General features: G+C 34.3%; 1 protein-coding gene across 1 annotated transcript in view; it reads left to right on the top strand.

Annotated features, from left to right (window-relative positions):
* MMP16 (matrix metallopeptidase 16) overlaps positions 1 to 16,930 on the top strand; it is a 289,269-nt gene that overhangs the window by 143,678 nt on the left and 128,661 nt on the right. Inside the window, exons 2-3 of the mRNA XM_055303461.1 lie at positions 40 to 188; positions 9,635 to 9,757. Coding sequence (XP_055159436.1) covers positions 40 to 188; positions 9,635 to 9,757 — 272 coding nt within the window. The remainder of the gene's footprint in view (positions 1 to 39; positions 189 to 9,634; positions 9,758 to 16,930) is intronic.

Below are 16,930 nucleotides of genomic sequence, written 5' to 3'. Positions count from 1 at the left end.
ATTGTGACACTGAACTGAAAGGAACTGTACTTATTGCAGGTTTGGTTACAAAAGTACGGCTACCTTCCACCAACTGACCCCAGAATGTCGGTGCTGCGCTCCGCAGAGACCATGCAGGCCGCCTTAGCTGCCATGCAGCAGTTCTACGGCATTAACATGACGGGAAAAGTGGACAGAAACACAATTGAGTAAGTAATGGCATCTACTCTCTTTCCTTTTGTGGTCCTTGAGCCCAGCTTCATAGTCTGAAAAAGCTGTAGTCAACTCCACCAACTACAAGTAAGGCAATTCACCTCATGTCTCTTTGCTTTGGAATTGGACCTGTCGTAACCCTACTCCCCTAGGATGTCAGGTTGGTCCAAGTCAAATTTACCCATCTGACTTTAGCAACACATTTTCAGAATAGGGGGGAAAAGGAACAATGAGAGTCAAAGTAAATGTACCATTGAAACTGTTACAGGAAGGGCTATAGTCAGTGATTTGTTGGCTTGTGCTGCTGGTGCAGACATGTTGGACACATCTCATTTCTGTTAAGTGACATGATATCAGTAGCTTGAAATTGGCCAAATTAGAAATATTGACGCTAAGAAAAATGGGAAACAACACAAATCAGGGCTCTCTTTGGGGGGAAGGGTATTAGAGAGTCAGTTAACAGTTTATTAGCCTCCTAGTAGTGGTAATTCTCTATGGGAGTTAAATCAAGGAGAGGTTAACTGCTAGTCTGTCCCTTCAATGTTTTATTAGCAAATGGCTTGTTTTTACTACGTATTAATATTTGTTATTTTATTTATTTTATTGATTGAATCATCAATCATTTGTTCATTTATTTATTCAACCAGTAACTCCTTACTGGGCATCTCATCTGTAAAAGAGGCATATGCAGATCGGAAGATAGAGTCTCTTCTTGAAAGGAACTTCCGAGTTAACTGTGTAGCTAGACATAATCACAAATTATTTTGCCACAGGTACACTGTAAGTTCTGTAACATTATGAAACAGCATTATTGTTTTTGGACAGCAAAGGAGGGAGTGATTAATTCTTTCAGTGCAGGGAAGAATCATCTGTGTTTATTGGGTCCTTGATACAAAGTAAATCTACTTCATCATGTAATATGATCATCATACATCAACTCTTCACAGTAGGGAAGACAAGGATACATTTTTCTTCTACTTTTTCGAGTAAAGAAACTGAAAGTCAAAGGCTAAGTGAATTCCAGAGTAGTTGCAGAATCCAGAACTTTTGGTGTTTAGTTCAAGAACTTTCTACTATATCTCATGTTGTGGACCTCAAGAAATGACACATTTATTTTTCTTTTTAAACCTTAAATACCTGAAGTTACTTGTCCCAGATATATATAATTTTTACATGTTAAACTAATTTAATATATAATTTAAAAATCACATTTTGCCTTCTAACACTTAGAGCATATCAGTCATACTATTTCTATTTCATCAACAGTAAAAGTACATAATAAAAGGCTTGAAGATTTAACATCAAATCAGCTTGGAAAAAATAAATATAATTACTTCTCCTAGCATTTTAAGAGATACATAAATATTAACTTTGGTATACCATCTTGGAAAATAGAACCAAGAGTTAATATAATGCATTCTGCAAGAATGAGAAACTTGTTACCAGTATTGGGAAGAGAGCTTAGATATTTTGAACCTGCTGCCCTCTATTCATTACAACTCTCCATTAATAGTGTCCTAAATAAATACAGCTTTAAATTAATTTTAGTTAAAATTACAAATTAATTTTAAAGATAGCTTATTAAGTTAATAAGCAAGCCCAGCATTTTGTTGCTGCATAGCACAGAATTCTACCTAAATCATGCTTTTAATCCCAACATTTTACAAAGTGCTCTGAACAGTTTTTGTGCTCCCTAATGTAGAGCTGTTTTTCTCCAATTCACTTTCTTGGAACATATGACACAGTTTTTAAAAATACAATAGATTGAGAACTTGGGAAACAAATTCCTTTGAATCTGCTTATTACCAGATATTAAAATTCAAAAAGCTGAGTTCTATAGAAGGTGGCATCTGTGTTTCCTCTCAGTTTTGAGAGCTCCTGCTGGTCATTGGGAAGACTCAAGATGGATAGGTCTGATTTTCTAAGATAGCTGAAAAAAGGTCTTTGTCAGAAGATGATGGAAGAGGAATGTGCACAGGATTTATTTAGGCCCCTCATGTGGAAAGGGTCTGAACAGTTTTTAGTTGTTTTCTGTCAGGACAATGTCAAATGCAGAGGTGCAGAAAAGGACATGGGTCTTTTTCTGCCACACAGTGGCTCAGATTCCAGACGAGGAGAAATGATTGTGTCAGTGTGTAGGAGTGAAAGTAGCATTTCTGTGAATTACAGCATTGTAGAGAAATGATCAACTGTAGAGACAACCTTTAATTTAAAACCAACCAGTATTTTGATCTGTGTTCTTTAACCAAACTTTGTTCTAATTCAGTTTTTTTTCTTTTCTTTTTTTTTTTTTTTTTGAATTAGGAATGCATTTTTTCTGTTACATACAGTATTATTCCTAGGGGAGCCCACTAAAGCCTGGTCAAACCCTTATCATTGTCCCTTCCTTAGATTGGCCTGCTTCCTCTGTCCTCTGTGGCACCCACCATTGTCCCTCAGGAGAGAAACCCTGTGGCTTCATTGGCCTCCTGTTTGGGTTTTTTCCGCTGATGTATCCCCAATCTTGAGGTGGTGTTGCCCAGGTTACTCAGCTCAAATAGCATACTATTTTTGTAAGTATAATCCCTATAATCATGCTACTTAAGCAATTCTCTGTACTTTTGTAATCTCAAATGAATGTGTAGTAACAATCCATGCTGAAATTGTACTCTATTATTTTACATCCTCAAATTATAAAGTATGAATTTTTACCTAAACCTTATCACATAAAATATGGGCTTCAATTAGAGACCTAAAATTACTCCTCAGTTTTAAAATAATACCTTAAGATTCATTTTCAGATGCTATAAACTTTTATCTAATTGTAGGCTCTTAATCAGGATCAGTTGTTTTTTAATTAAATAATTATGTCTTCCTTTGTCAGACAGACATTTGATGCATTCAATCTATAATTCCTGGATAATTAAAAGTAATGATGCAGTTGTGGTGATCTCTATGTTAAAAAAATTAACCATTTTCAAGCAACAAATTTAAGTATTAAATGGCATATTTTATTGCTTTTATATCAGTTAGCTTTGGTGTTGGAGAGATAGTAATGAATACTTACCCTCTACCCCAAAATGAGCTCATTATCATATGTTGTAACGGTTCTTCAAAATTAGGGGTTGCTTAGCTAATTTTTGTAAGCAAGCTTACTTAAATTCCTTAATAAGTGAAGCAATTTATGTTATGCATGAAAAGGATTATATTTAGCAAGGAGAGGAAAAGATAGCGAGGCAATAATGAAAATGAGTTTAATCTATTTTTACAATATTAATGATAGGTATTTTAAAATTTTAATTTGTCTCTTAATGTGTGCACATTATCATGCATTGAAGCTTGCTAGACGAGATGTCATTTTTAAGGTAACCTTTCTTTTTTATCTCCCCCCATGTGTATGTCTATACATATACACGTACATATATGTATACACACATATATATGCAAAAATACACATGTTTGTACATATATAGGATGATCTGAGTAATTCTATTTATTTAAATCACGCAGAGAAATTTATCTTCATTAAAATTAATTTAAAAATGAATGTGTAGCTTTTTTCAAATAACTATTTTGAACAGTGGTATTTGATTTCTCCTAATCTGAGAATTGAAATATTTATTTAGATACAGCCAGAATCATGAGTTTCGGGGTTTGGTTTTCAATATGTTTCATGATTTTCAGTCATTTGTCTAAATTATCAAGTTAAGGCTCTCTTTCAATCTAGATATAAAAGATAGGCTCATCAGTGATTAAATTTATTTTTCCTTATTTCTCATTATAGCAGTAAGACTGAAACACTATAACGTTATAGGATGGATCAATCCTTATTTTGGTAACCACAGAAGCAATGGTTGATAGTTAAATCAGCCTTACATTCCCCTTCTGGAAGGTGAAAGGTGAAAGCTTAAATGAGAGCTGACACTAACTGAGCTTTTTTTTTTTTTTTTTTTTTTTTTTTTTTCACATTGCAGATCATGGAGGCTTATTATGTCTATTCTCTATGGTCAGGTTTTCAGTAACTTGGTAGTTTCAGCTTGTGAATGATGTGTGTCCATGCAGGTAGTTCATTAGTTGATAGAAAAAAGACACTCGGGCCACAAGTGAGCTGTCAGGCTATCTGCACTTGGAGCCTGAGTTAATTTACTTTTAAAAAATATTCTTCGCAACTCCTGGACTTTGTTCTATGAGTACAAACAAAACCTAAGGATTTTTGAAGTAATAAAAATAAGTATGTTTAAAAATTTATAAAATGATATTTTGAGGACAACTAAAAATAGTAGATATGACTCTTATCTTTCATTAGAACATGGAAAAGTCTGGAGCATAGAAACCTGCTAAATATATTATGCAGCTGGATGAACACTTTTCTTCCATTACAAATCCATAAAGCACAAGATATAATTTTGTGAGGTTTTTTTTTTTTCTCGTGGTAAAGGTAGGTGTATGTCCACAGATCCACTGTGTGGTACAACTCTCCGCTCCGAGGGACACCTTTCTGATTGTATGTATTTTACTGAAAAGCTGTCTTCCTGTATAGCCCCACTACTGGGGCACCAGGTGTGCAAACTAAACCTGAAGGCGTCTTTTACAGTCATGCAATGAGTGGCCCTGAATGTTTGACTTGAATACCCAAGTCTTTAAAAAACAATTACTGAAACCAATGGATACTGTTTTATATACAGTGACTCTTTTTACTGCAGATTTGTTTAGAAGTTTGTGGCTACTTTATTTACATAAAAGGGTAGTGTATCTGTTGATACCTGTATTATCAAAATATCAGGATATCTTTGTTTTGAATAATGAAGTATGTTAACAGATAGGTCAAGGTGAACTGAAACGTTAATATCAGTAGGCTTCGACTGCTACTGCTTCTGCTGCTAGTATAGCCACTTCCTGATGGTTGTAAAATAATAATAAGTATTATAAGTTGATATTCATAGCCATTACTATTTGCCAGGCACTGTTCTAAGTGTTTCACATGATATAACTCATTTAATCCTCATTTTAATCCAATAATATTATCACTTCCATTTTGTAGATGAAATGGAGAAACAGAAACAGTAGCCAAACCAACATCACAGGGCTAGTGAGTTGGTGGAGGTCGGGTGGGAGCCTTAGCGGCCTAGCCTAGGATCCCTGCTCCTAATGTTTGCAATATAACCCCTCTCCAGAACCCTGATTTCAGATATTTTTCCATTTTAAGTTCAGTTAATTTAAAGAAACCGCTAATGATCTACCCAACTAATTTGAAAATGCTCTGGGTTCTAAATAGTTAAGTCAATACTGCATATCAGTATTACATTTATGAAAAATGAGGTGGTGCCATAATATATATACCTCAAAAGTACAAAATGACTTTCTTGTAACCCCCTACCCCAGTCCCAGTGCCCATTTCCATGTCTTTGTTTGCTTTGCAACATCAACTTAAAATTCTTAGCAAATGAGTCAGTCAAGAAACACATGTATATGAGCTGTGTATTGACACACAGAAAAATAAGTATGTTATAGCAATGGCACTTCCACAGAAGAAGCACCGCTTGAAAATAGTGCACACGTGCATACACACACACACACACACACACACACACACACATTCTCGTCAACCCATGTTTCTTTCATTTTTTTTTTCCCCATGTTTCTTTCAGGTGATAGAGTTGTTACTTTATGTGAAACAATCAGTCAATTCTACTTGTACATATAGAGTTTTGCACTCTCATGTACAAATATACATGGGTTTTATCAAACTGATATATAAATGACAGTATTCGATTTATGATAATTAGAAGTACATCCCAGTGTCAGACTCTACCTGAATAACAATATTAACTTGCCAACTTTACCTTTAGTATTAAATATTTAATACATTGATGAGTCCTGTTAAGCACTAATCATTATTTTTATCCACCAAGAACTGTAAAAGTTTTAGTAAAAAGAACCTGACTCCTTATGAAATTAAAGAATACTTTAAATGTCTGGAGTCACAAAAGGACCTGAAAACCAATTTAGCTCAGATACTAGGTGTCATATTCATTGGCATGATGTGCTTCAGTCATATTTTGGGGATTTTCCATAATTTGATAAATAATACCTGCTAAAATCTCTGTGCCAGAATATTGGGGTACAAATATTGACAAAGTTAATATAGTGTGTTCTCAACTCGACCAACCCTTAATATAAAAGAGTTCTTTGCATTAAGTTACTCATCAATATTAGATTATTCCTATTCTTATGTTTGCTTCTTACACTTAAGTCATGTACTTTGTGATTTAGTTTTATATAAAACTGTCTACACAATGTCCATGCAATAAGCACAGACCTTGTTCAAGGCACAGACTTGGGAAGAGTTACAAAGTCTTCAAGAAATGTGGATAGTAAGGCAGATCAGCATGTACCAAAAAAAGACATGCAGACTCCATTCATTTGCTTCATTTTCCTTATTGAAGATTTCACTGAAGATTTCGCATTCCTGGCTCTCTCTTCTGACTCAGGCCAGTGGAAGATAGACACCAAAATTGGAACACATAGTGTAATCCATGCTGTGTTGTGGTGATAAACTGTACCTGTGTGAATTGAATAATGAATAATGTTTAGGATTCTCAGTGTGAAAAAAGAGAAAAGGTTATTCCAGACAGAGGTCCCTGCATTACAAAGGCAGAAATGGGTTTAGTTCTGTAGGAACCTGAGTGGATCTTGGAAAGTAGGGGCACAGGGGATCCTCCGTAAGTAGGCCTGAACCAGATTCTTTCTATAGAAGCACTTTCATGTCCAGAACACACAGAGAACACATCTGTGCTCTGGAAAGATTTATGTTTAGGAATGAGAAGGAAGGAGGGAGGCATTAGTGAGAAAGTGAAGAGAAATTTTGGAGGCAAAAGAGATTGCCTCCTGATTGATTAGATGTGAGGAGAGAGTAGTGGAGGATACTGCCTGGGTATCTAGCTTAGGCATTAGAAGGATGTTAAGACTTGGCTGAAATCAAGCATCAGAGAAATTGGTACAAATCTGGGTTGGAAAATCATTTTTTTTATTACATGTAGAATTAGAAGTAATGACAGAGTATCTTGACAGGGATATGACAACACTTAAGACATTATATAGTAATTTTTTTAAAAATCATGCATGTCTTATCTATAGGCTGTGAACTCAGGAAGGGCTTCTTGCCTTATCTTTTTAGTTACTTTTTTCTTTATATCTCTTAACATGTTATAAAAGCTGAAGAACACTATAGGATGAATGAATAAGGATGAAATGATTAAATAAATGAAGAAGTTGCAGCATAAGAAAAAATATATTTAATGGGCAAAAGCCTAAGAAATATGTAAAGAATTCAGCAGAGGTATCTTTCAGCACAAGAATTTAATACTCATCCATAAAAACCCTATCCTTTGAAAGATGCAGTGCTTCACTGAGAAAATTTTTACTAGATCTAACATATGCATGACTTAAAATGGAAATTTATATTAATAAATTTAGTTTTCTTTTCAATTGCTACCTTCCTCTTTTAATTTTATTGATTTTTAAAGTAATTTTAGACAGTATGTTCTCATTGACAATACATTTCATCCTGACGATGGATAATTCCATTTTGTCAAATTTCATCCCACTATCCATTTCAAAATGATTTCTCTTCCCAGAGTGCTAACTTAAAGATTTTTCTTAGCAAAATGTAAGTGTAACCACTTCCCACATTTAGTAAATTTATTCATATTTAATAATTATATATTATTTATTCTCTTACTCTTTTAGTGAAATAAGCATAAATACCTGCCTTAGGAATATTACAATTTTTGCTGAGAATATAACTAATGAAATACCCATATGTAAAAGCCACTTAAATCATAATAATCCCCCTCAAGCTTGATATTTGCTAGTTAAATCTCTCTCACAGTATATAATAAAAACTAATGATTTTTCATTTAAAAAATACAGAGTGTCCCTATCCACTTATTCATTGAACATCTCTTATATTCCAGGGATTGTACAAGGTCCTAGGAGTATATACATCCCCTGCCCTTGAATGTTTACAGTCTAGTGAAATATCTCTCAAACAAAGTGGTTTAGGAATGTCCTGGGGGTGTTAGTTAAAAATAGGAGATGTCCATTCTCAACTCTACAGAGTTCAAGTCCATAGGACCAGATAGCCTTGTAGGAGTTGGGAGAGTTTAAAAAATGGAAAGCGATTTTCTGAAGTAACTTCACAATGCATTATAAACCAGGATGGGATTTGTTAAGTCTGATAACCACAATGTCTACATCATTACCGGGGCCAGAATGAAAAAGGAGAGACTTCTTTCAATACTTACTGGGAAAGTGTCATCTTTCTTAAAAAGCAAAAGTAGTGATTTTATTGTATGAAGTTACTGTTTATAAGAGCTAATTAGCTGATTTATCCATGTGACATGTAAACTTTTCACAAATGAACACCTTTAGATAGTCATCTCTATAGTCAATTACTTTCCATTTAAAGAGCAGAGAAATTATAAACTATTTGGTGAAATAGAGCAAAATTTGATTCTTTTCTCATTTCTAATTTCTGAAGCATGTAGTACCATGAAGATTCCGCATTAGCTTTGTAATTGTTAAATGTGCTAATGAATGGTAAAACCATTTTATGAGTCACTAAAGAAACACTACTCAAAATCTTGAAAATCTTTCTTAGATAAGAAGCAAGACTACATAGAAAACAGGCCATTTGAACAATGAGACAGACTGTAGAAAAGAAGTTCTATAACTGTAACTATAAAAATATTAAAAGTTAATAAATCAAAGAGCAGCATATCATTTTTCTAATATAATTATGTTAAGCCTTATTTGTGTGATGTTAAACCTCATATCCAGAAAAAAAAAATAAAAGCATTGAATTTGGTTATTAATTAGTGATTTAAAATGAAGGGCTCTTACTTGTAAATTGGGGTAGTAATCAAGGGGAAAAGAAGAAAAAAATTGGAGAAAGGCAAATGTTATTTAAACAATTCACTTCTATGTGAGCTAAAAGAAAGAATAGAATATACCTCTCAAATCCTGAAATTTAAGATCATGTAATAGCTTTTAAAAATTGTTGAATGTTAAACCTGGAAGAGACCTTAGTGAAAATTTATTTTTAAGAGTCCCATTTTATGAACGAGACTAGGAATCAGTGACTTGCCCAAGGTCACAAATCTTGTTAAAAACAGATTCTAGTTAAAAGCTTAAGCGGACTTCAGTCTACAGTAAGCTTAAAATGAATTAGAGAAAGAAGAACTATCTAAAAGAGCTGAGTTCAAAACTAGTGATTCTTGATCATTCAGGGAAAAAAATGCACTTTCTTCTTAGATTCAAATTGCAAGAAAACTGACAACATTCTTCTTTATGTTTTCCCATTTTTGTTATCACTGTGATAGATTAACTTCTCGATTGATTTCCTTTTGAAATTAACGAGTAGGGATGTTGGTAAATAACTGGAAAATACTGCTTTTTGCAGCTGGATGAAGAAGCCTCGATGTGGTGTACCTGACCAGACAAGAGGTAGCTCCAAATTTAATATTCGTCGAAAGCGATATGCATTAACAGGACAGAAGTGGCAGCACAAACACATCACTTACAGGTATAAGAACTAATGATAAATTACTGTTTTCTCCATTTTTCCACAACTATTTATTTTGACATCTTGTTTGACATTTTGTTTGGCTGACTACATGGTAACCTATAGTTATATAATGGTTTTTTTTAAAGATTTTATTTATTCATTTGGGAGAGTGAGAGAGAGGAAGAGAAAGAGAGCATGAGCAGGGTGAGGGGCAGAGAGAGAGGGAGAAGCAGACAGCCCGATAAGCAGGGAGCCCAATGAAGGGCTTGATCCCTGGACCCTGAGACCAAGACCTGAGCCAAAGGAAGATGCTTAGCTGACTGAGCCACCCAGGTGCCCCTAGTTATATAATGTTAACATAGGGAATTGAGAACTACAGTTGAGAAGCGATTAAATTGCCCTTTTAAAGGCCTTGTAAATACTTCTTAAATATTTGGTCTCATTTGTAAACCATGTCTTCAAGCTTCTTGAAAGAATACTGAATTCCAAGGGACTCTGAGATGAATATTGTAACACATTACATTCTTTACTAAGGATTCATAATCTAAGCGTAATCAAATAATAAAGTTTACAAATAATTGTTACCTAAACAAAATGTCTTTGAATCTATTAATTAACTTTCAGTATCAGTTCAGTCATTTTACTTTCTATCTTTTTTGGCAACCATGCAGATGGATCATTGTTTCTTATTTTTTCTTCAGTGAAGGATGCCGAAGGGATGCCAGTGTCTTCCAACGTGGAGTGACAGTTGCTGCTAATGGAGATGTTCCTATTTATTCATTAATTCATTGAATAGCTGTTTATTGAGTCTCAGTTTGAACCAAGAACTGTTCTAGGTTCTAAGGATATAGAAATAAATAAAACGTGGGGACTCCATTTGTCCTCTGGGAATTTAGTCATGTGGATAAGTTGAACAACCCTATAAATATGATGCCTGTTATGAAAGGGAAGGCACAGAATGCAAGGGAAACATAAAACAGGGCTATCCAACCCATTCTAGAAAACCAGGAAAGAGCTTCCTGAAGAAATTACCTTTGAGCCAAGTAAACAGAAGAGGAACACAAGTGTCAGACCAAGGGTCAAGGGAAGGGGCAGGGTCCCTCAGGGGAAGGGCAGGCTGTCAGGAATACCCAAATAAAAGAAAGAAATGTATAGTTCTCATTCTTTGTATAAATAACCTTCATGTATGCTTAAAGATAAAATTTTAAACTCAGTGTATAGATTTTCTAATATAGCTGGTTTGTGCCATTGGGACTTATTTTAGTTATTTTGAGAAGACACTTTTCAGTGTCATTTTATATTCTTATGCTAATCCTCCCAGATAGCATGCTCCTAGGTTTTTATGCAACATAAAAGACGTTGGTTATCTTTGTAAGAAACTGTCAAACTATCCCTCAAATGGCTGGGCCATTTTAGGTTACCACCAGTAATAAATGAAAGCTCCTGTTGCTGTGCAGCCTCACCAGCATTTGATGTTGTTGGTGTTCTGGATTGTAACCATTCTAATAGATGTGTAGTGGTATCTAATTGTTGTTTTAACTTGCAATTCTCTGATGACATATGAGATTGAGCATATCTTCATATGTATTTGCCATTTGTGTATCTTCTTTGGTGAGATGCCTGTTGAGATTTTTCACTAACTTCTAATAGAGTTGCCATTTTAGGAGGTTTTTTTTAAAAAAAATTTTTAAGAGTTCTCAATATATTTTGGATGCAAGTCTTTTATCAGATATATTTTTCCAATATGTTCTCCTAGTCTGTAACCTGTTTTCTCATTCTTTTTACAGTGTCTTTTGCAGGGCAGGAGTTTTTATTTTGATAAAGTCCAACTTATCAATTACTTTCTTCTTTTAGTGTTTTAGTGTGCTTTGGTGTTGTATCAAAGAAATCATTTTCAAACCCACGGTCACTTAGTTTTTCTTCTGTGTCATCTTTTAACAGTGTAATAATTTTGCATTTACAGTTAGGTCTATGATCAATTTTGAGTTAGTTTTTATGAAAGGTGTAAGGTCAGTGTCTAGATTCACTTTTTGTGCATGAGGATATATTGTTGTTCCAGCACTTTTGTTGAAAAGACCATTTTTTCTTCTTTGCCATCACTCTTGCAAAGATCAGTTGACTGATGTGTGTGGGTCAATTTCTGTGCTCTTGATTCTATTTTTCTTGACCATTCTTTTTAGTTGTAAGCTAATATCACACTGTCTTGATTTCTGTAATTTTATAGTAAGTCTTGATATCAAATAGGGCCAATCTTATGCCTTGATTCTCCTTCAGTATTGTGTTTTCGAGATCTCTTACTCTTCCATATAAAGTTCAGAACTGGTTTGTTGATACCTTCAAAAAAGCTTGCAGAGATTTTGACTGTGATTGCATTCAATCTGTGGATCAATTTGGGAAGAACTAATATCTTAACAATATTGAGTCTTACTATGCATGAACATGAGTATATCACCACTTATTTAGGTCTTTGACTTCTTTAATCACAGTTTGATACTATTACTCATAGATCTTAGGCATAAACCTTAATCCCATCGGGATGCTATCACAAAATACATAGATTGAGTGGCTTATAAACAGCAGAAACTTACTGCTTATAGTTCTAGATACTGGAAGTCTGAGAGGTTTCAGTGTTGGGTGAGTTTGCTCTTCTGGGTCACAGACTTTGTGTTCTATCTCCATGTGGCAAACAGGCTACAGATCTCCATGGGATACTGATCCCATCCCATTTGTGAGTGCACCACCCTCATGACCTAAGCACCTCCCAAAGGTCCCATCTGCTATTACCATCATCTTTAAGGGATAGGTTTTTAACATAGGATCTTGAGGGGGATATAAATATTCAGACCATACTCACATATTTTGTTGGATTTATTCATAAATATTTCTTTTTATTTTGGTACTATTTATAGTATTGTATTTTTAATTCCAAATGTTTGTGACTGGTATATGGGAAAACAATTGGCTTTTGTATATTAACCTTTTATCTTGTAATTTTGCTATAATCATTCATTAGTCCAGGATTATATTGTTAATTCTCTGATATTTTCTTCAGAGAGTCATGTCACCTGAAAAAAGAGTTGTTTTTCCCCCCTTCCCAATCTGTGTATCTTTTATTTTCTTGTCTTATTGCATAAGGCAGAGCTGTCAGTAAAATGTCGAATAGGAGTACTGAAGGCAAACATTCTTGCCATTTTCCCAGTGTTTAAGAGAAAAGTATCTAGTTTCTCACCATTAAGTATGATATAAGCTGTAGGCTTCTTTCTAGATGTTTATCAAATTGAGAAGTTTAGCCTCTTCCTAGTTTGCTGCAAGTTTTTATCATGCATAAGTGTTGGATTTTATGAAATGCTCTTTCTATGCTTTTTCTACATCTATTTATATGATCATATGATTTTCCTTCTTTAGCCTTTTAAATTATTTTAAAAGTAATTTAAATTACTTTAAAAGGCTAAAGGCTAAAATCCATTACAGGATTACATTAGTTGATTTTCAGTTGAACCAGTCTCTTATACATAGGGCAGACTCTACTTTGTTATGTAAATAATTTTTTTATACATTGTTGTATTTGATTTGCTAATTTTTTGTTGAGGATTTTTACATGTATGTTTATGAGGGATATTGATATATAGTTTCTCTTTCTCTTAAAGTCTTTATCTGGGTTTGGTAGTAGAGTAGTGCTAGCCTCGTGGAATGGGTTAGAAAGTGTTCCCTTTACATCAGTTTTCTGGAAGAGATTGTAGAAAATTGGTGTGAATTCTAAATGAAATGTTAGTAGACCCAATGCAACTATTTGGTACAGTTTTTTCTTTTTTCTTTCTTTCTTTTCTTTCTTTTCTTTCTTTTCTTTCTTTCTTTTGGTGGTTATCAATTGTTAATTAAATCTAGTTAATAGATGTAGTCCTGTTCAGATTATTTATTTCTCTTTGTGTAAATTTTTTATGGATTGAGTTTTTCTAAAGAGTTGGTCCGTTAAATTCTGTATTCATCTGCTACGGCTACCATCTCAAACTAGCATAGCCTGGGTAACTTAAACAACAGGAGTTTAATTTTCTCAGTTCCAAAGGCTGGAAGTCCAAGATTAACATGCTGTCAAGATTGGTTTTTGGTGAGGTTTCTCTTTCTGGTTTACAGACGGCCACCTTTTCATTGTGTTCTCCTCTTACCTTTCCTCTCTGTGCATATGTAGAGAGAAAGATTTCTTTTTTTTTTTTCTTATAAGAATGCCAGTCATACCAAATTAGGACCCCATCCTTGTGACTTCATTTAAACTTAATTATTTCCTTAAGCTCTATTTCCAAATGTAGTTATACTAGGGGGTGGGTCTTCAGTTTATTTATAGAGAAGACCTTGTAGATCATTGGGGAAAGGATGGGCTGTTCCACTTACTAAGTTCTTCTGTAATAGTTGGGTATCCATACAGAAAACAATGAAATTAGATTCTTACCCCATAACATATGAAAAAAAGTTAGTAACTATTGATTAGATTAATGTATATAATCAATTTTAGAACTGCAAAATACACAGCTCTGCATGTTGATATTTATTGTTTTCATTTCAGATAGTGTCTTTTTTTTCTGGCCTGATTTCCAGACTTAACAGTGTACCATGTTTATTATCTCTGCATACTTAGGTACATTCACTTAAGAAAGAAAGAAACTGTTAAGAGCCATTATGTTCAGAACTAATCATAATTCCATTGAAGTTGTGTCCCTATACTGACAATTGTCTTGGCCAGTTTTGAATACTCAAATAATTAGATGTCCTGTAAATTTCCAGGTTATTGATAGGTACATCATGTGGTTAAGAGTCCTATTTAGAGTAAGAAAGATTTGGATTTGAATCCTGGCTCTGATATTTGCTACTTGTAAGACCAGGATCGAGTTACTGAATCTTCTAAGTCTCATATTCCCTGTGTGCAAAGGGAGTATTGTAACACTACCTACCTCATAAAGCTTAGGAGATAATTAAGTCAAAGCATTGTTGGGGGAACTCTCAAACACAAACAAAAAAATACCTCAGCACAGTGCTTAAAACATAGTGCTTAGTAAATGCCAACCATCATCTTGTTTTGATTTACCAATTAACAGAAATTGTTGAGCATATTCTAATGGAATTAGAGAAAGATGAGAGTGAGAGCTAAGGATATTAAATTTTAAAGTTAATGTATGTAAGGTGTTAAGAACTTGTCCTGTGTAAAATAAGTACTGTATAAGCATTTGCTACTGCTTCTATTACTATATTTAGAAAAATAAACAAAATATTACCTTTTGGGTAAAAGAAATTACTCTTTAAAAGGATATTGGGGGATCCCTGGGTGGCTCAGTGGTTTGGCGCCTGCCTTCGGCCCAGGGCATGATCCTGGAGTCCCGGGATCGAGTCCCACGTCAGGCTCCTGGCACGGAGCCTGTTCTCCCTCCTCCTGTGTCTCTGCCTCTCTCTCTCTCTCTCTCTCTCTCTCTCTCTCTCTCTCTCTCTATGTCTATCATAAAAATAAAGAAATGAAACTTAAAAAAAAAGGATATCGGAAATGTGCCATTGCAGAATGAAGCCAGGAGTTGGAGTGGGGGTAGTCGAATCTAGGTTTTATTTGAAGGCAAGCTCATTATGAGCCAACAGTATAGTGTGGCTCAGAAAGAACTACAATGAACAGATTAGATTGATAGAAAGCAAAATGTCCAAAGCAGTGATGTTGCCAATTTTTCTCTTTGCTTTGTTGGCCAAGCTTTACCTGATGTATCCTTTTCTCTTTGGTCCACCACATTTCCAGCTGCTTCTTGGCAAATTAAAATGCACCTCTAAAAAAGAGATCAAAATGCTACGAGATCTTGAAAATAGTCTGCAGGAGAAAGGGCTCAATATTAGAGCCAAGGATTCTCAACATGATGGAAAAAATATTTAAGGGAGAAATTTCCAGTTATTCTCAAATACTTAAAGGCTTTCAGAATAACCTAATATTTTGCGCTATTGGAAAATTAAATCATTCATCCTACAAGTCTTCATTGTTGGAAGCAAATAAACCAAACAATTTATTCACTTGTCAGGGAAATTAGAGACCATTTGTGGAATGGTTGGAAAGTTAGATTATATAATTTTAAAATCTCTTCCTATCCTTAAAGTACGGAATTGGAAGGAGCCTTCTGTAATCACTCCCTTTAAAGGGAATGTCTAAGCTCCCAGGCCTTACACTCCAATGACCTCAGGGCTTGATGCCTAGAAATGGGAACTTCTGAGATTGTACCAGAAGAATCATTTAAGTACTGTTAGGGATATATATATATAACTTTGGCTGATACATAATTTACAACCTGGTAATAATTATAGCATAAGTACTGGTGGCCATTCATCTCTTAATTGAATCTTTATGACCGATTTTTCTTTTGGCAAATTTTGCTTCTTGGGTAATTAGATGTTGTTCATTCAATGAATGGTTATTGAACAACATTATGTGACAGCACTGGCAATAGATGAGTAAGCAAGGCCTCCACTCTCAGAGAAAGTACAGTCAAATTGGGGGGACAGATGTGTTTAAGTGAATAATTGCAAAATAACATATTGCATGTAACTTCAGGACCTTACAGGAACTTCATTACATCTCAGAGACCATATCCATTTTATGCCCCTTAGGACCTAATAGAGTGCTGCTGGGTATTATGCCCTAAGTAAATAGCTGTTGACTAAATTAATGAATTCTTTGTAGGCTTTGGTCAAACTTTATTCAAAACAATAATAAGAATGTAAGTAATGAGGAAGCTCATTTTTTATCAAAATATCTTTATTTCCTATTAAATATTGTATAAAATAAGCTTAGCCTGAAATTCTTTTTCCTTATAAAATCTAAATACCAAAATAATATTCTATGTAGTAAGCATCCCATGGAATATATACTTAAATTGCCAGATGCATCTGTTTCTTTTAAATTTGGTTATATTAGTATGTATTCACAATATATTAACTAATGTGATAATAGTATGTTATATTATATTATATGAATTAGTATTGATTTTCCTAGTAAATTCTCCTTTAGCTAACTTTGATTTTAAATTTTTTTTAATTTATTTATTTATGATAGTCACAGAGAGAGAGAGAGAGAGAGAGAGAGAGGCAGAGACATAGGCAGAGGGAGAGGGAGAAGCAGGCTCCATGCACCGGGAGCCCGATATGGGATTCGATCCCGGGTCTCCAAGATCGCGT

Source organism: Nyctereutes procyonoides, unplaced genomic scaffold, assembly GCF_905146905.1.
Source record: "Nyctereutes procyonoides isolate TBG_1078 unplaced genomic scaffold, NYPRO_anot_genome, whole genome shotgun sequence".
NCBI lineage: Eukaryota > Metazoa > Chordata > Mammalia > Carnivora > Canidae > Nyctereutes > Nyctereutes procyonoides.
This window is presented reverse-complemented; position numbering and strand designations above follow the sequence as displayed.